Genomic DNA, 20,973 nt, shown 5'->3' with positions numbered 1-20,973 from the left:
CCAACTGCTATTTTCCTATTATTTTTGTTCTTGAAGATAAGAGTTTTTACTCATGAGATGAATCACTACTACTGGAATTTCACATGAATAATTTTAAAATGCAACCAATTCTGCTAATTCCAAATTTCTAAATTTACTTACGCAGGTTAATTTGGGTCAAGTAGAAAGAAACCAGTTAATGCAAGGAGTAGCTTACCTGGGCCACTGTCTAAAAAGGTCTATGTCAAAAAAATGCAAAATGTGCAGGAACATTAAAATATTTTAAAATCCCTACTGAAAAAGTAAATAAACACTAAGAAAGGAAAAGGTTACGCACTTCCAATTTATGCTCTTTCTCTGCAAGGGCTTCCTTTTGACAACGAAGAAAATCTGCTAACATTCGAGTGAGTTGCTTCCTATCATCTATTTCAGCCGCCAATCTGCCATTGTAATCTGCCAGCAACATACATGCATCCTCTACCATTTTAGAAAGCCTTTCTCCAGATTCTTTATCTAAGAAAAGCACAGAATAATAAAATTATTACACAACAAAAACAATACCATATGCCGTTCCCTCACTCTGACTCCCAAAACAGTTCCAGACCACATTTTCTTTTCTCACCTGTTATTTTATCTAGTAGGGATACTTCTTGAACTTCAACAGGCAAAGAAGCTATCCTCTGATGAACTGCTGCATCACCTGAAGCTGCATTTTCTAGATCTTGTAATGCTCTAACGAGATCTAGAGTCTAAAAAGTTACACAACTTTAGAATCAAAATAAACGAAGCTTAAACAAATACAAAAGACTTGAAATTTATTTCATATTCCTTAATACTTACGGGTTATTTCCTAGTTCAAAGTTTCAAATATAAACTGCTTTCAAAGACAGTCCATTTCGTATATATATTAAGAAAAAGAAGCTACACTTTGTTAGGTACTGGAAACATATAAATTGGAAACATATAAATGAGACATGGCCCCTGGCCTTGAGGAGCTCATATTCCAGCAGTGGAGACAGATAGCGTAAAACTAATTCTCTGACTATTAAAATGATGAGATTACTTTATATGCCATATATATACAGTAGGAAAAGGGAAGGCAGGCTGTAATTTTAACCTGGAGGATACAAGTTTTAGGTATGATATATTCATTATATTATTATACATGAGAAGAATTTTCAATACTAAATTAGACATTGGGGGAAGGAGGATACACATCATCTTCTACCACAACATAGAAGAGTCTCCCAGATTCCATTTCTAATTGATGTAATTAAAGCACAAGAGAAATGTAGTTTTGGAATACGTTCAAATATGGTGTCTTCAACGATTCTATGGTTTGTTAATAAGATCATTAAAATATTACAAAGTTCCACATATTTGAGGACTAATATTTATATAATGCTTACATATAAAAATTATTTTATCATTAGGATATTTTAATTGCACCCTTTTCTTACCAGCTATAATTAAGAGGGAAGGGTAAGTCTTTGCCTTTGAAATTGGGGATTTCACAATTCATGTCTATAAAGTTATTCCAAAACAAAATGAGTAAACTTTCTTTTTACTAGCCTCCATCCCCTCCTACCTCCTTTTTTTCTTTTTTTGATCTCTAAGACTTGATCTTAGAACACTAGGAAATTACACACACAAATTATCAATTCTGTGTACATATTAAGATGATACTGATAGTCAGTTACCGATTTTTCTTTAAGCTATTCCCTTATAAAAAATGCTATCACTAGAGTCTACAACATAGCAAATGATTGAACATGACAAGAATGAACGGAATCTAATAAGAAATATACTATCCCAAGTGTGCTTTTAAATCCGTTACTATGTGTTTAAAATCTCAATATTTAAAAAAATAATTTCATTGTAAGATGTAGCCCCTCCACAATGAAAGTGAGCTTAAAAGCAATGACAATTACCAGGAAGCTTATTTCTCATGGTGCCCCAATTAACTTATATATTATTATTTTTAATCAGTCTTAAAAATTTCTAAAATTTTCTAGAGTTCTTAGAAGAAACCTGGCTTGATGGTCTTGACAATGCATGAATGCTTTAACTACAACCTACTTTCACCAAACCTTTGCATCCCTACCAAGTTCATTCTAAGTTCCCAATGCTGGGTCAAGGATCAAATAAGAATGCAAAGTTGTCTGAAACAACACTAACAGAGGAGAATAAAATGAGTTCAAAATGAATCCTACAAAGAGAAAATTTAGTCATTCTTATAAAGAATGACATAAATAAAATGGTCACTACAAAACTAAACCATGGAGAATTCAGCAGTACAACTAATCCAAAATGGTCATTATAAAATGAAAAGCAATAGCACTTTATACAAGTACTAGAGAAGTCAGACAGTTACTCAAAGATACTCCTAAGTACAACTGAGGTTACTTTTTCATCAGGGAGAATAGGAGTGGGTCAGACCCTGTATCTAGAACTCAGATAAACTACTATTCATGGAATCATAATGGGGCTCTTGGCACAAAGTGCTTCTCTGTTGTGAATTATTACCAAACTGGAAAGAGATACAAACCTAGAGTTCCTCCAAATCTTATGTTCTTATTACTTTTCTATTCAAGCTCTTGTCCATAGTGACCACGTAGGCTTCAGCATTCCTGTCACTGAGCCAAGAGATAGCTTGGTTCAGATCCTAGCTGACCTCCTTGGTCGGATTCTTTCTGTCTCCTTAGTACTAACACCGATATAGATCCACAGTTCTAGGCAGTAATCAGTTGTATCTTTCTTTCAAACTCCTTTCATGGGGGAAAGAACTCCATCCAGGCCCTGGTTCCATGCAGTGAGTTCGGGTCCAGTCCTCCAACTCCCAGAGAGCACTGTGAGCTTGTTACCCCATAACATACTAATTTCCGGCAACCTGTGTCTGCTTCCAGACCAAAGCTCAGTAGGAACCACTCCCTGGCTCATATATTGAGTTGTGTTTCTGTATCATTTCTAGCCCACGAAGATATTTACCTTGTTTTAAGGGTATGGCTATGTCTTCATTTTCTCCTTTTAAATTTTATCTGTCCCTCCTATATGTTTGAAACATAGAAGGAGGAAGCTTTAAGACTCAATGCCACATAATTAAAAATTAAAAATGTCTTTCTGGAATTATCTGATGGCTAAGGAATGCTATACTTACTGTACCAACCTGAGAGGACAAAGGGTACTAAGATAATGATTCTAATTCAAGTTATTTTACCATGGAACTACATGGTTCTATATAGTTACTAAAACCATATGAATACATACTTGTTGCTCTAACACTCATTTTTACATGTTTAAAAGCAAAAAGACTAAAAAGGGCAGTGTTTATCTCTAGGACTGGAATTTTTAGTGTACTTAAATCATAGAACAAAATAGCCTTAACACACAGTGTCTTATTTATTTAAAAGGAAATTGTTTAAATGGTGGATATGTCACCAGACCTAATTATACTTAGCAATCAGAAATACTCTTTCTATGCAAAATACAACTGCCTAATATACAATACACAACATACTGCATTAAACATAAACAATTTGTTGATCAGAAAATAAGAGATATTCACAGTTTCTTTCTTGTAAGAATTATAATAAAAATCAATTTATAGAAATAAAACATTGAAATTAATAAATCTTGGTGGCCACATGAAGTAATAGTAACGTAACTCCCCTAAGAGAAAAACTACCTGTGGTGGTTCACTTGGAGATCCCAGAGAGGAACAGTTTTCATTTTCATCCACCTTTATCTGTTCATAAGTTCGCTTCCTAGGCTTCTTATCACCATCTGAATTGAAGTAACATTTAAGTTTTAATGAAAGAATACATTTTAACGAAGAGATCATGATAAAAGATTATCATAAAAGATTGTACTTACACAGAGCTTGCTTAAGTTGTTCTAATACATCATTTTCATAAACAGATCTTTCTTCCCAAATAGATAACACTCTTCCAAGGTGCTTCTTACAACTTTCATCAGTTTCACTAAAGAAAAAATAAAAATATTAACAGTAAAACTGCATAGTGCTACGGAAAAGGTAATGATGATTTTAAATACAATTAGTCACTCATTCCCTGAAAAAAGTTACTGAGTACCACTATGTGACCAGTAGTAGTTCAGGGTTGAAGTGATCAAGACAGACATAATCCCCCGCTTCCCTTAAAGAGCTTATAGACATATTATTAAACAAATAATTACAAAAAATGTAAAAGTGTTAGTACCAGCTAATAGGAGTTTACAAAGATGCCCCTAACCTAATGGGGGCTGAACATGAAGCTAGGAAGATTTCTAATAGGTGATTTTTTAAATTTATTTAACAAACATTTATTGATCAATCCACTATCTTTGACACTGAAGATACAAATGGAGCTTTATGGCAGCTGTTATCTATAAGTGCCACAAAAGAGAACAAGGTGTTAAAGATACGTGTAACAGATTTCGCTCAGTTCCAGAAAGATCAGGAAGGGTATGTGAGGAAGTGATATTTAATCTGAGATCTGAAGATTGTGGATATACAGGACATTGGGAAACAGACTACTCTCAGCCACTTCCTACCACCTATATCACTATCACTGTAGACTAAGCCGCTATTATCTCTTGCCTGGATTTTTGTTAAGAGTCTTCTCATTGGTATCCCAGGTTCTACTCTTTCACTCTCTTCTCTACTAACGTAAATCAGATCATATTGCTCTCAATCCTCTTAGAGCTACCAATCATACCAAGAATAAAACCACAATTCTTATCCTGGGCCACAAGGTGGACATGTTCTTCTTCCTGGCTCCGTCTCAGTCCACATTCCCTAAATACATTCTCCCTACCTAGAATCCTTTCCTTCTAGAGTCAAATGGCTCATCCTTTCCTTTAGTCTCTGTTCAAATGCTATCTCCCCCAAAGAGTCATTCTTTACTTCGTGATATAACTGAGCAGCCAGCCCTAATGGTCTAGTGGTTAAGATTGGTGCATTTGGGGATGGCCCGGGGTTTGCCGGTTCGGATCCCAGGTACGGACATGGCACCACTTGGTAAGCCATGCTGTGGCGGGCACCCCACATATAAAGTAGAGGAAGATGGGCACGGATGTTATCTCAGGGCCAGCCTTCCTCAGCAAAAAGAGGAGAATTGGCAGCATGAGGAGAAGGAGGATGTTAGCTCAGGGCTAATCTTCCTTAAAAAAAAAAAAAAAAAAAGATTGGTGCATTAGCCACCATGGCCTGGATATTCGTTCCTGGTCAGAGAACCACATCACCTGTGTCCATCGGTTGTTACACTGTGGCAGCTGTGTATTGCTGTGATGCTGAAAGCTTTGCCACTGGTATTTCAAATACCAGTAGGGTCACCCGTGGTGGACAAGTTACAGCAGAGCTTCCAGGCTAGACCAGACTAGGAAGAAAGACCTGGCCACCCACGTGCAAAAAAAACTGGCCATGAAAACCCTATGAATAGCAGCAAAGCATTGTCTGATAAAGCATGAAAGGTGAAAGGACGGCACAAAAAGACCAGGCAGAGTTCTGCTGTGGTATACACAGGGTCACTAGGAGGTGGAATAGACTCGTGGGTACTAACAACAATAAATGACCACCGCCACACTCTCTCGTTCCTTCCCTGCTTCATGTTTCTTAATAGTACTTATCTTTTGACATTATAATATATATTCACTTATCTATCTAGTTATTAACTTTGTCATTCACTGAAATGTAAATTTCACTAGAAATTTTGTTCACTACTGTATCCTCCGGGTCTAGCACAGAGTAGGCAGTCAATAAATATTTTAATAAATTCTAGGGAGACATAACATACATAAAATCTTAGGCAGAAAGAACTAAAAGAGGTTGACTTAGCTTAAACTGTAGACTACAGGGTGTATGTATGGAAGAAATGTGACACAGGAATGGGATGAGGGAGACAGGGCCATGCAGACAGGAACATCTTAAGTCTTCCTCCGGACTTTAGACTTGATCTCTAGGACAAATGAGAACCACTCAAAGGCAAGGGAGAGTGTTATGATCAGCTCTGCAACTCTGACTAGAGTTTCCTAAATGGAGTAAACAATACCGGAGGCTACTTCTGCAATTATATAGAAATGACATTGTGGTAACTGGAATGGAAACAAATTTAAAGAACTGAAGGAACTATAAGTATTATATGGAATAAGGGGAGTGAAGAAGAAAGAAGAGTGGTATATATTATAAATCTCAATATTACAGAGAGTTAAAGATGACACATAATTTCTTGTGTGGGCATCTGGATAGATGAAGTTGCCATTCACGAAGAGAGTGAAGCCTAGAGGAGCAAGCTTGACAGGGAGCAAGGACATAAGGAGTTCGATATCAGACAGTGAGTCTGAGATGTTTGGAGGCATACAACTAGAAATTCGATTAAGTAAAACAAAGAAAAAAAAAATCCAGACTGCAGTGAGTTATTAGGGTGTGGATAACAAGAAAATACATGCAGCATATAAAATTGCCCAGAGGGCAAGTGAAGAATGTAACTCCAGAAGGGGCTCTAGGACTGAACTCTAAGAAACACTAACGTCTGAAAAGTTGGTTGAAGACAGTACCTAAACTGAAGGATAAATAATATTTATTTAAGAAAACAACATTCAGCAGTATTTCATACTCTTATAATTTTTAAAAAATGCACCCAGTGTGACTAAAATTGCAGGGCATTTGATGAGTATATTTTCATCCTTAAATCATTCAACACAGATCATCATTCACCACTGAATTCTATAATTTAGACTAATTTAACAGTCTACCCCAATAATGCTTACCAAGTAATCTAACAAATATTTGCAGAAAATGTTTGGAAATAAGCATTTAAAAAGGGCATAAGCCAAAGACTTCTACTCTCAGAATTTTTCCGTAGCAAAATTTTTCAACGAGTTTATGATTATTTTAAATATTCTCTATTTCCAAAGCATTTTAAAATGTTATGACATACACCCACACACTAGAAACCCTTAAAATCATTATAAGCAACATGAGGGGAAAGGGTACTAAGTTTATCCAGAAATATTAGTTGGAACACTGATAGCTTTATAAACACACGAATTTTCAATACAACACCTTCATTCATTCTTAATGAAGTTCACTTCAATATGGCAGTTGCTTTTGGTCTCTTAAAGGAAAGCTGTAATTCAAGTACTCCAAATGCCCACCTTAGCAACAGTTCAAAAAAAATTTTCCTTCACAGAAAGTATTTAACACATTTACAAATGCCATTGACAGGTAATTTCAAATGAAAACTTCAAAGAAATACATTCCCTGTTTTTTATTTTAATGGCTTCTGGAAAATTTTAGCAAAAGGACATATGATACATTTAAAACAGATTACCTAGTATCCAGAACAATTATCATACCTTGAAACATGCTTAAAAGCCTCCACTATAACTGGTGCAAAATCTTTTGTAAACTCCGGCCCCTTCCTTTTGCTGTTCTGAATGACATCATTGGCTAGGTAGAGAAAAGTAAGCTTCCTGTTTGGTTTGGCTGAAAAATAAAAAAATTTAAAAATCTACTTAAAATATCCTCACTTAACTTGAAATAACTTTCTCAATTCCTGAATTAAGCAGTTGAAAACTACGACAAACCTACTAACCTTTATGTACCATGTTCAACCCTAGTTTGTCATTGTACTACCAAACTTATCAAGTCACTATTCTGTAAGTCACCAAGATAACTACTCTCTGCTTTCTGAAGATCAATCATGTGAGGAAAAAAGAGAACTCAAGAGGCAGAGGTAGTCAATGAAACATCTTTTTATTTCCTTGGAGTTTTACTAAGTCACCCAAACTACTTATCCTTGACTGCTAGTCTTATCACTATTCCCAAACTAATAGTTTTATACACTGAAATCCTCATGCCTGTATAAAATTGCATCTCTGTGACTCCATCCTTGCTAAATTTTATTAAAACTATTACACAGTATATGAAATGTAGACATTTAAAATAAAATGGCGATTGGTCATGTTATTAAGATGGTACCCTAAATCTTGAATTTATGATTGTTAATACCCATGCTGATTTAAAAATCAATTATTAAGTTATTGTGAAACAAAAGAGTACAAAATGTAAAACAGGCTGAAAGAGACATCATTTCAATCAACTACATATTTTTTTGCTTATGAAATAAGTATTTGCCAAGCTAATACAATAAACGTTAGGGAGATGGGTGAAGTTTAGACTCTGTTTCCCCCTTTGGATTACATGGCCTTAAATAACTGAATTCATCTTGACAAAAATATGACCCTACTCACTACATTCCGTGGGCGTAGTCATCCTTCTAAAATCTTGTTGAACAAGATGTCAACCACTGTGGGCCAGAATACATTTTTATTGGTTACAATGTTAAGTGGCATATTACTATTGAATATGACTCAAACAAGATTCATATACAAAAGGAATATTTACTTGAATATAACCTTTTATACTGACTTTCCTTAATATAATTTTACTAGAATTAAACCTGAAACATTCAAAGTTGTACAATTATACTCAGAAGCATCATACTTTGTGGCATGCACATTACAATGGTGTAGGGACTTACATGCAGGACTGATAATCCACTGCACTGCTCGTGTGGGCCAGTTACTGGATTTAAGACAAAAACTTGGGCAGGCTTCATTTGGTACTGTAGATTTGAGCATTCAATTTAAAATTTAAGCGTTCAACATATTAAAAACCACTTCTGAGTTCACATCTTTCTTGAGGGGGAAACTAGCGGCCCAATCTTCTCACAAAAAACGGTAAAATATTGAGTCACAACCGATCAGACTTTACAAACCTGTGCCGTACATTGCATAACTTCGTCTGCCTGTCTAAAGTTGTGGCTCATCACTTTTCATGCTTTTGAAAGTCACTGGCACAGAATAAAGATAAGGAAGAGGCGGCAATAGCAAACAACTTCTGATTCTTCTGGCTCGTCTCATTAGATAAACCACAGTACAACTGGTTAAGATACCAGGACCCTTTCCCATGAAGATGATAACAATGGCAACTTTCCCAATATTCAACCCTGTCCCTTTTTTACCTACTCCTGCCCAAAGAAAAGGCTGGTATTATTTAATTCAAGTATTTGCCTTCTCAGCATCAAAGTGAGTTTAAAAACTCAAATTTTTATTACTACCTAATTGGGAGAGTGCCTGCAGTACTTTTGAGTGAGCACCTGATCTAATGGGCTCTTTTTCCTAAACAACAGTAACAATTATCAACTTTTACTATGTGTTACACAATACTCTAAGCACTTAACATATATTACCTAATTTAATCAAAAAATGTAAGGTACCATTATTTATCTGAAGTTAGCAGTTGAATAAATAGACATCAAAAAGGTTATGTGCCCACACTGAAATAACCAGCAAGCTATCAGCCAGGATTTGAATCCAAAAAGTCCAATTCCAAAGCACTCCCTCTTATCAACTAGACTATGCCTCCTGTAATAAACAAAAGAGGATGTTACCTTTTGAGAATATTAAGTAGCAACTCAATCAAAATATTTTAGAATGTTAGCAGCATTATTCACAACAGCCAAAAGGTAGAAGCAACCAAGAGTCCACTGACAGATGAATGGATAAACGAAATGTAGTATATACATACAAAAGGAATATTATTCAGCCTTAAAAAGAAAGGACATTTTGGGGCTAGGCCAGTTGAATAGTGGTTAAGTTTGCGTGCTCCACTTCAGTGGCCCAGGGTTTGCAGGTTCTGATCCCAGGTGCAGACCTACATACCGTTCATTAAGTTATGCTGTGGTGGCATCCCACATACAAAGTGGAAGAAGACTGGCACAAATGTTAGCTCAGCAACAATCTTCTTCAAGCAAAAGGAGGAAGACTGGCAACAGATGTTAGCTCAGAGCCAATCTTCCTTACCAAAAAAAAGAGGACATTCTTACACATCCTACAAAATGGATAAACCCAAAGGACATTATACTAAGTGAAACAAGTCAGTCACAAAAAGACAAATACTGTTTGACTCCACTTATATAAGGTGCCTAGAACAGTCAAATTCATAGAGACAGAAAGTAGAATGGAAGTTGCCAGGGGCTGGGGAGAGGGAGATATGGAAAGTTACTGCTTAATGGGTAAAGAGTTCTAGTTTTGTACGATGAAAAGAGTTCTGGAGATGGATGGTTGTACAAAAGTGTGAATGATATCACTAAACTGTACACTTAAAAATTGTTAAAATGGTAAATTTTATGTTATGCGAATATTTTACCACAAAAATGAAAAAGTATATATTTTACAATGTTTTTTAAATTCATGGGCTATTAATCTCTTATAAATAACTCAGAATGGTTTCTACAATGTACACTAAAGAAAAATTTACAAGATTTCAAAATACATTTCCCAATATATTCCAAAGGACAAACTCTGTACCAGAAGCATGGATTTGGTATGGGATGCAAATACCGGGACATTATTTTCATTTTTTTCCCTTGTAAAACCTAGGCTAAAATATGAGAAATACCTAGAAATTTCCATAATTTATACCCCTTTCTAAATTTTCTGAGAAAAAAAAATTTACTTCCATTTAAAACTATGTATACATTTACGTAGGGCAAGTTAATAAACTAATGGAACTAATCACAACAAGAAATTGCAGAAGAAAATCACAAAAATGATTTTCAAATGAATTGATAATTTGTAAATTAACAGAGCCATAAATTGTTATTAAACCATACAAAGTTAACAGAAAGGGCAAAGAAGTCATTTCATAATTCTTTAAAGAAAAAAACCATTGGCAACAGAATATAAGGCGAAATCATGGGTCTGACCTAGTCATTTCCTATGTTTCTATCGTTCACAGTGTTCGTTATAAAGACACCCATTTTCCAAATCTTCCATTCCGTCAATTAGCACTGACTTAATGTCTGCTGTGAGCCAGGGACCACGCTGGGCACACGTCAAAAATAACCTTTCCTGTTCACGAGGAGTCTGCAAGCTCCATACAAACTGGCACGTGATAGGTCACATCACTGAAAAGGTTAGCTCTCTTTTTTTCTTTATTCCTTCTCTCCTTTAATGCATCACACCAACACTGGAAGCAATCATAAATATAATATTATATCACAGTGTGTCTGCATGTGTGTATACTGCTATATTTGTACTAATAAAGTAGAAACCAAACAAGAAACAGTCAATATTTATACTGCAAGGAATCATTGTCTTATATCTTGCCACTCTGAATTAAACTCCGGTGGGTACTAACTATAGCCCCTTGTCCTGGGGCCTTAAATAAACAGGTACATCAAAACACACAAATAACAATAAAAACAAAATTTGACTAACATATGAGAACATAATATTATCTAAAAAGCTGACCATATCCCCCAAAAAGGCAATACAAATTCAGTTCATCACACAAGTAAGAAACAGTTACATAATTATTCACAAACAACTCAAATAAAAGAAAGATCAGTTACAAGGCTTCAAAAAAGAAGAGTCCGGGCTATTAGATAAACAATATGAAACGAACTTAGCCACTCAAAAGATTACAGAAATGTCCTCCAATATCACTAATTCATGATCAGTTCATATCTAGTTTTACTTATTCATAATCAGAAAGTGATAGGATCATTACTTATTTTCTTACACTGTACAGACCATATGCCTACTCATTCTGATATAATGCAGCAAATTGTAATCTAACTCAATCATCAATGTTTTTATGGAGAGTGAAATTTAAAACCAGAGTAGATGACAATGCTAATAAATACAACAAACAGCTAAAATTTTAATGTATCTATAAACATAAGAACACTTTTTCCAGGGGAAGCTTTCTACTTGGAGAGAAGAAGCAAAAAGCTGAATAAACAAATATATATATCCATGCATGTATACACACACATGCATGCACAAACGAGCACCACTGTAGGTCTTATAGAAAAAAATCAGAAGAAAAGCCATTATCCTGAAACAAAAAAGATTTATTAACAACTGTTGGACAGCCTCATTTAATTTCCTAGTAACTGAATCACTACAGACTAGAAGACACGCTCATATGGATGGACAGGTGACTGTAGGACAGAAACTACTTTAACTTAGTAATACTCTCTGCCACATAAAGTATATAATCAACAGACAATTCCTGAATGTATTCTATCTGTCCCAGACAGAACAAAGAGTTCAGTCAGACACAGCTGGCTGCTTCTTAATAGCTGAGGTGGGTGAAAAATGGACAGAGCTGGTGTATTCCTGTACCACTGCCAGGAGGTCTCAGATGTTTGGCAGCCCATAAATTACGCAAAATCCTTCAAAGATTTTCAATTGTTCTCCAGATAACACTTTTTCCTTAATATGAACTAAAAGCCCAAAAAGGTCTCTCTGCCATCTACACTATTCTCTCTTCATGCCTAATACTACTACTACTCCAACTTCTCCAACTCCTACCCATCCTTAAGACTTCAGTTAAATGGGTTCCTCTAGTTTTCCCTGATCATCCAGTACACATACATCAGGCATAAAGACACCCATTCGTTATAAAGACACCCATTTTCCAAATCTTCCATTCCGTCAATTAGCACTGACTTAATGTCTGCTGTGCATTCACAGGGCAGGCAGCCCTGATATGCTCTCATGGCACCCCATGCTTTTTCTATGGAGCACTTAGCCCAACTATAATTGTTTTTATTTAATCTAGTGCTTCCCAACTAAACTAAGTTCCATCAAAAGCAATAACTGTCAGTTTCATCTACCAATCTATGGAATCAAGCCCAGTAGCTGATTTACGAAATCAATCAATTTTGGCCTAGACATGTGCCTTTAATTATTTGTTCCACTAACTTGACTTCTGGTCTTAACCTCACCCAGCATAGCTAAAAGAGGAACATATGTAAAATTACACTGCTCCCAGAAACTTCAACTTCAAATTCAGATTATGAAAAACAAACCTACTTAAGAGATTTAGCTACTCTTGCGTATCTTCAATGTATTGAGTTCAAATATCTTCATTTTCCCCCTCCATTCTACACTTCTCACAAATCAATAACCTACAGAAAAATGGTCAAGTAGTGTAAATGGGAAGGTCAAAGAAACACAAATGTTAAGCAATTAAAACCGACTATCATTTTCTATCCATTAGATTGATCAAGATGAAAGTCTGACACTAACTAAAGTTGGCAGAGTATGGGTAAGATTATCACCTTTAGACATCTTCAGACATTGATGATTAAAATATAAATGAGCACAATCTCAGAAAAATAACTGGGAATATCTATGAAAAATGTACATGCACAAATCCCTTGACCCTGTGAATTTCACCTCTAGGATTTTATCCTATGAATACATTCTCACAAATGCACAAAAAATCCCTAAGGATATTCACGATAATATCAAGAAAGAGATGACTAAATAAATCGTGGTACATCTATACAATCCAATACTCTACAGTTCTTCATAAATGAGACAGAGATCGAACAACAAAAGACTCCAAACAGCCAAAGGATCCTAAGAAAAAAGAAAAAAGCTGGAGGTATCACACTCCCTGATTTTAAAATATAGTACAAAGTTATAGGAATCAAAACAGCATGGTACTGGCACAAAAACAGACACACAGATCAATGGAACAGAATCGAGAGCCCAGAAATAAACCCACAAATCTGTGGACAGCTAATTTTTGACAAGGGAGCCAAGAACATACAATGGAGAAAGGAAAGTCTCTTTAATGAAGGGTGTTGGAAAACTGGACAGCCACATGCAGAAGAATGAAAGTAGACCATTATCTCACACCATACACAAAAATAAATTCAAAATGGATTAAACACTTGAATGTAAGACATGAAACCATAGGACTCCTAGAAGAAAACACAGGTAGCACATTCTTTGACACTGATCTTAGCAGCATCTTTTCAAACACCACGTCTCAACAGGCAAAGGAAACAAAAGAAAAAAAAATAAACAAATGGGACTACATCAAACTAAAAAGCTTCTTCACAGCAAAGGAAACCACCAACAAAACAAAAAGACAACCTAACAATTAAGAGAAGATACTTGCAAACCATATATCTGATAAGGGTTTAATATCTAAAATATATAAAGAACTCATACATCTCAACAACAACAAAACCCAATTAAAAAATGGTCAAAAAAACTGAAAAGTTTTCCAAAGAAGATACACAGATGGCCAACAGGCACATGAAAAAATGTTCAATATCATTAATTATTAGGGAAATGCAAATCAAAACTACGATGAGATATCACCTCACACCCATCAGAATGGCTATAATAAACAAGACAAGGAATAACAAGTGTTGGAGAGGATGTGGAGAAAAGAGAATTCTCATACACTGCTGGTGAGAATGAAAACTGGCACAGCCACTATGGAAAACAGTATGGAGAATCCTCAAAAAATTAAGAATAGAACTACTACACGATCCAGCTAGTCCACTGCTGGGTATTTATCTAAAGAACACAAAAACACAAATGCATAAAGATACATGCATCCCTATGTTCATCACAGCATTATTCACAATAGCCAAGACTTGGAAGCAACCTACAGACTCATCAAGGGACATGGATAAAGATGTGGTATATATCTATACAATGCAATACTACTCGGCCATAAAAAAGGATGAAATCTTGCCATCTGTGACAACATGGATGGATCTTGATGGTATTATGCTAAGCAAAATAAGTCAGAGGGAGAAAGTCAAATACCATATGATCTCACTCATAAATAGAAGATAAAAACAACAACAAACAAACACATAGAGACAGAGATTGGACTGTGGTTACCAGAGGGGGAGAGGGGAGGGAGGAGAGTGAAAGGGGTGATTAGGCACATGTGTATGGTGATGGATTATAATTAGTCTTTGGGTGGCGAACAAGATGTAAACTACACAGAAATCAAAACATAATGATGTACACCTGAAATGTATGCAATGTTATAAACCAATGTTACCACAATAAAAAATAATAGGATTTAAGTTGTGACATAGAAGCAAAGAATTCAGTCTAAAAATTAATTCCTGTGGTTAAAAATAATGTAAAGATTAAACATTATTCTTAATAGGAAGTCAAATAATTTAAAGTACTATTAATATTACATACATGTACATCTCAGATAAAATCAAATATATGCAGAAAGTAAAACCAAAAAAAAAAAGAAAAAGAATTTGACAGAGGGGTCAAGAGTTACCAAAAATTAAGTCATAAAGGGGAAACACATGAGTTATATATTAAATGATTAACTTGAGCCTACAAGTTGAAAAGGGCTTCTGGGTAGTGCTGACTTGGTGCTCCACCAGTTGACTTTGTCCTGCAAGTGCGATTATCCATGATCACTCCTGTTTCAATGTTCGGTAACACACACACACACACACACAAAAGAAAATTCACCTAGGCCAGGCAAATAAACACCTTTCCCATTCTAAAGGACCAAAGGCAATTCAAGTTCCTAAAATAATTTTTAAAACTTTGATTTTGGTATATGCAACAAATAAATTTTAAAAATCTTGAAAAGAACAAACTTCATCCTAACCATTAGACCACTATACAAGACCCTGTCAACTGGAAGAGTTCTAGAAGAACACACATCACACTGTTTACTTATGTTATGCTTCTAGAGTGGAACTGAGATTAAAACTTTCTTAATCTTTTAAGAATAATATTGACTAGTTTCTTAAGACTTAGGCATTGTTCTAAAAGTTTTTTATGTATTTCATTTAATCTTCAAACAATCCTACAAAGTAAACTGTTACCCCCATTTACCAACGAAACAAAAACTGTCAAAGTAATTAAATGCCCTCAAAAAATGCACTGAAATCAGCAATCCCAGGACCCATACTGTAATCCCTAAGTAAGATTTTGCCAATAAAAGCAGGAAACACCTAAGATGAACCTGGAACATCCTGTCATGATAGCAAGCAAGAAAGCTATTAAAAACTACTGGGGTTGTATCCAAAAGACATAAGCAAGTCTCCAAGAGGTGCCACTGGCTAAGAGCATCAAAAAGAATGACTACAACAATGTGAAACACAAACATATAAAAATCCTTAAGTTCATTAAAAAACAAGGTGCTGAAGAACTAATTCAGTTGACAAAGGGGAAAAAAAATCAAAGCATTTATCCTGCTTTTCCTATATGAACTGTATTTCAGAGTCACCAATGATTGGTGAAGGAAAGTTCTTATACAACAAATGCTCAAACTTCAGTGTGCCTCAGAATTACCTAGAGGGTTTGTTAAAACACAGATTACTCCTTCCTACCCATACGGCTTCTGATGGAGGTCTGGGGTAGGGCCCAAGAATTTGCACTTCCAACAAACTCTCAGGTGATACTGACGCTGGAGTCTAGGGACCACACTTTTGAGAACCACTATTGTAGAATTCTGGATAACAAACCCAGAAAGAAAGAATTAGATACTCATAGTTTTGCAACCCCTGATAAAATGAAGAGTCTAACCTGAGAAAGACAAACACCATATGATTTCACTCATATGTGGAATATAAACAAACCCATGGACAAAGAAAACAGTTCAGTGGTTACCAGGGATAGGGAACGGGGAGTGGGCACAGGGGGTGAAGGCAGCACTTATGTGGTGACAGACAAGAAATAATGTCTAACTGAAATTTCACAATGATGTAAACTATTATGAACTCAATAAAAAAAAAATGTACAGTCTAACCAACCATCATCAGTGCCTACTAAAATCACTGTGTGAAAGGTGATGGGGAACTTTATGATGGATTTATAATGATGACAACTGAACCCATTCATCAATCTTACCCTTAAATATAAAACAACTCGACATTCTGTGTCTCTTAATATGATGCAACAGAAGTACCTAACAGCCAATGAGCTATTCCCTGGGAATGACATCGTAAGGATGGAATCAGCCAAGTGCATAAGGAGGGCAATTCTACAGTCCAGTCCATGTGACACAGTCTCAACAAATAAACTGCACGAAGAAAATGGGAGAGGGGGCATGAATATAAGAGACCTGTTAACCAAATGTCATGAATGAATCTTGCTGGATTCTATTTTGAACATAAACTATAAAGAGACATTTTTTTTTTTATTAATGTTATGATAGATTACAACCTTGTGAGATTTCAGTTGTACATTTTTGTTAGTCATGTTGTGGGTACACCACATCCCCCTCTGTGCCCTCTCCCCACCCTCCCTTTTCCCTGGTAACCACCGATCAGATCTCCTTATCAATATACTAATTTCCACCTATGAGTGGAGTCATATAGAGTTCGTCTTTCTCTGACTGGCTTATTTCGCTTAACATAATACCCTCGAGGTCCATCCACGTTGTTGTGAATGGGCCAATTTTGTCTTTTTTTATGGCTGAGTAGTATTCCATTGTGTATATATACCACATCTTCTTTATCCAATCATCAGTTTCTGGGCATGTAGGCTGGTTCCACGTCTTGGGTATTGTAAATAATGCTGCGATGAACATAGGGGTGCAACGGACTCTTGAGATTTCTGATATCAGCTTCTTAGGATAGATACCCAGTAATGGGATGGCTGGGTCATAGGGTATTTCTATTTTTAACTTTTTGAGAAATCTCCATACTGTTTTCCATAGTGGCTGTACCAGTTTGCATTCCCACCAACAGTGTATGAGGGTTCCTTTTTCTCCACAACCTCTCCAACATTTGTCACTCTTGGTTTTGGATGTTTTTGCCAATCTAACGGGTGTAAGGTGATATCTTAGTGTAGTTTTGATTTGCATTTCCCTGATGATTAGCGATGATGAACATCTTTTCATGTGTCTATTGGCCATATTCATATCTTCTTTTGAGAAATGTCTGTTCATGTCCTCTGCCCATTTTTTGATCGGGTTGTTTGTTTTTTTGTTGTTAAGCAGTGTGAGTTCTTTGTATATTATGGAGATTAACCCTTTGTCGGATAAGTGGCTTGTGAATATTTTTTCCCAATTAGTGAGCTGTTTTTTTGTTTCAATCCTGTTTTCCCTTGCCTTGAAGAAGCTCTTTAGTCTGATGAAGTCCCATTTGTTTATTCTTTCTATTGTTTCCCTCAACTGAGGAGTTACAGTGTCCGAAAAGATTCTTTTGAAACTGATGTCAAAGAGTGTACTGCCTATATTCTCTTCCAAAAGACTTATTGTCTCAGGCCTAATCTTTAGGTCTTTGATCCATTTTGAGTTTATTTTGGTGTGTGGTGAAAAAGACTGGTCAATTTTCAATCTTTTGCATGTGGCTGTCCAGTTTTCCGAGCACCATTTGTTGAAGAGACTTTCTTTTCTCCATTGTAGGCCCTCTGCTCCTTTGTCGAAGATTAGCTGTCCATAGATGTGTGGTTTTATCTCTGGGCTTTCAATTCTGTTCCATTGATCTGTGGACCTGTTTTTGTACCAGTACCATGCTGTTTTGATCACTGTAGCTTTGTAGTATGTTTTGAAATCGGGGATTGTGATTCTGCCAGCTTTGTTTTTTATAAAGAGACATTTTTGAGGGAATCTGGGATACTGAACACCAACTGGGTTTAAAATAGTCAAGAATCAAAGTTAAGGGGGCTGGCCCAGTGGTGCAGCAGTTAAGTTCACACGTTCCGCTTCAGCAGCCCAGGGTTTGCCAGTTCGGATCCTGGGTGCAGACCTACGCACTGCTTGTAAATCCATGCTGTGGCAGGCGTCCCACATATAAAGTAGAGGAAGATTGGCAGTAGATGTTAGCTCAGGGCTAATCTTCCCTCCCTGCCCCCGCCCTCAAAAGAGAAAGAAAGTTAACTTTGTTAGGTGTGCTACAATTCCTACAAATATATTAAATTTTAATTAATTAATTTAGTTTTTTGGTGAGGAAGATTGTCCCTGAGCTAACATCTGTGCCAAGCTTCCCCCATTTTGTATGTGGCTCCCTGCCACAGCATGGATTGACAAGCAGTGCGTAGGTCTGCGCCTGGGATTCAAACCTGCAAAGCCCAGGCCACCAAAACTGAGCATGCAAACTTAACCACTACACTGCTGGGATGGCCCCTAAAATTTTAATATAGCCCTTAATTTATCTATTATAAATATACACTGATATATATGGTTAAAATGCTTTGAAGCTGGGATTTGCTTTAAATAACCAGGAAAAAAGGAGGTGTCACAGTGGGAAGATTTAGGCAGATGAAACCAGAAAGACAGAACATTAATAATGTTGAAGCTGGGTAATGGGTTCATGGAAGTTCAGTATCTTGTTATCTTTACTTTTGTGTATAATTTTTAAAGTCTATCATAAGAAGTTAAAGACTTAAAAGTTGAGCATAAATAGTGAAATCTCCTTTCATCTCCACCCTCTCATCATAAATATGAGTTAATTATTTAGCGTATCTTTTTTGAACAATTTTATGTTCCTTTGGAAACATTATATACCTATTCACATATACACAGATATACACATACATAGAATATTTTCATGAATGAGATCATTCTACACGTTTTACAAACGCTTTCTTCACAATTCATATATCCAAGACATTTTTGTATTCATGAACAGATCTGTTACCAAACTCTTTTTAACAGCTTCATTCCTTTTATAATACCTACTCAGTCACATGATATGTAAGTTGTTTCAAATCTTTAATACTTTTCATCTTTGTAAACCTGAGCAAGTATGTCTATAGGATACATTCTGAGAGGCAGAGTATATAGATGGGAAGATACGCAATTTAAATTTTGACAGACACTGTCAAGTTGCCAGCCAAAAAGGCTGGTCTGAACTCTTCTCACATGAAAATGCTCATTTCTCACATCACCACCAACACAATACTATTAATGTTTAGAATTCTTGCCAATCTCTGGGGAGTAAAACGGTCATGCTTTTATTTGCAATTCCCTAAGTACTACTGAAGCTGATTTCTTAGTCATTTACATTCCTTCTTTTGTGAATTGCCTTTTCATATACTGCTACTCATTTTTCTACTGAACTTTTTCTTATCAATTTATAGGACCATTTTACATGTTATGAGTATTTCTTGTTTTAGATATTACAAATATTTTCTCCAGATCTGTTGCTTAAAATTGAAATTTGATATTTTCTGCATCTAGGAATTTTATAATTTTATGTAGCCAAATCTATTTCCTACATGACTCCTGGCCTATATCTTATTTAGAAAGTCCTTTCACAATCCAAGACTAGAAACAATTATAAATGCATAATATATCTTTTCCTTACACGACTCTAGTTGATTTTTTTCAATGTTATATCTTTAATTCAACTTGGTTAACTTTATATATGGAACTAGGTAGGAATCAAAGAATCATTTGTTAATATTCCCTCCCTTCTCTCAAGAATTTCAAGTTCCTAATTTACCAAATGCCCATATAAAATGGGTCTCCTCCTAAACCGCTACTCTGTTCCTTTCATATATATTCTTATTCCTGTACTGACATCCTACTCTTCTAATTTCAATGCGTTTACAGTCTGTGTGGATATGTAAAAGGGCACATTACCTCCATTATTGTTTTCCCTTCAAAATTTTCAAAATTCACAAGACAAAAACTGCCTTGGCTCTTCTTCCACATTTACTTTTCCCAATGATCTTTAGAACTAGCTTTAAATTTCTTGTAAAAAAGAAAAATAAAATTCTTTATAGATCGCCCTGAATTTACAAATTAATTTGAGGATAACGGACCTCTTTACAATGAAGTTTTATTTAGAAATTTTATAAACTACTGTACTGTTTTAAATTTTACAACAAAGGTCTATGTTAAAGTAAAAGTAACTGTTTAGCACAGAGTTACATTAAAATAAACTTGGTAAAATACTAATGCAACATGCAAACCAAAGTTGTGACAAATAAAAATGGCAAGCAATAGCATATATTGGAGTATATGAGGAAGCCTTTTGGTGTAAACCTAATTCGGCCTTGACCTTGTCTTTCCAAAAGGGCCTGACACAGTGGCCATTGAGCATGCATTGTATATCTGCTTTATATATTCCCTATGGCAAGAACAAAGGCCCTCGAGATAAAGGTGCAACTTCCCTCCCCCTCCCAACATTGGCATCCCCTTAAGGATTAAGCATCTTTCCTTAGGCTAGAAAC

At 35.7% G+C, this 20,973-nt stretch overlaps 1 protein-coding gene across 2 annotated transcripts in view; it reads right to left on the bottom strand.

Moving 5' to 3' along the window:
* The window catches only part of RPRD1A (regulation of nuclear pre-mRNA domain containing 1A), an 87,755-nt gene that overhangs the window by 43,320 nt on the left and 23,462 nt on the right, over positions 1–20,973 (bottom strand). For both annotated transcript variants that reach the window (XM_014829292.3, XM_014829291.3), the window contains exons 2-6: positions 7,333–7,462; positions 3,853–3,959; positions 3,665–3,762; positions 602–728; positions 317–492 (exon numbers count right to left, since the gene is read on the bottom strand). In XM_014829292.3, the coding sequence (XP_014684778.1) occupies positions 317–492; positions 602–728; positions 3,665–3,762; positions 3,853–3,959; positions 7,333–7,462 (638 nt within the window). The remainder of the gene's footprint in view (positions 1–316; positions 493–601; positions 729–3,664; positions 3,763–3,852; positions 3,960–7,332; positions 7,463–20,973) is intronic.

Source organism: Equus asinus, chromosome 7, assembly GCF_041296235.1.
Source record: "Equus asinus isolate D_3611 breed Donkey chromosome 7, EquAss-T2T_v2, whole genome shotgun sequence".
NCBI lineage: Eukaryota > Metazoa > Chordata > Mammalia > Perissodactyla > Equidae > Equus > Equus asinus.
This window is presented reverse-complemented; position numbering and strand designations above follow the sequence as displayed.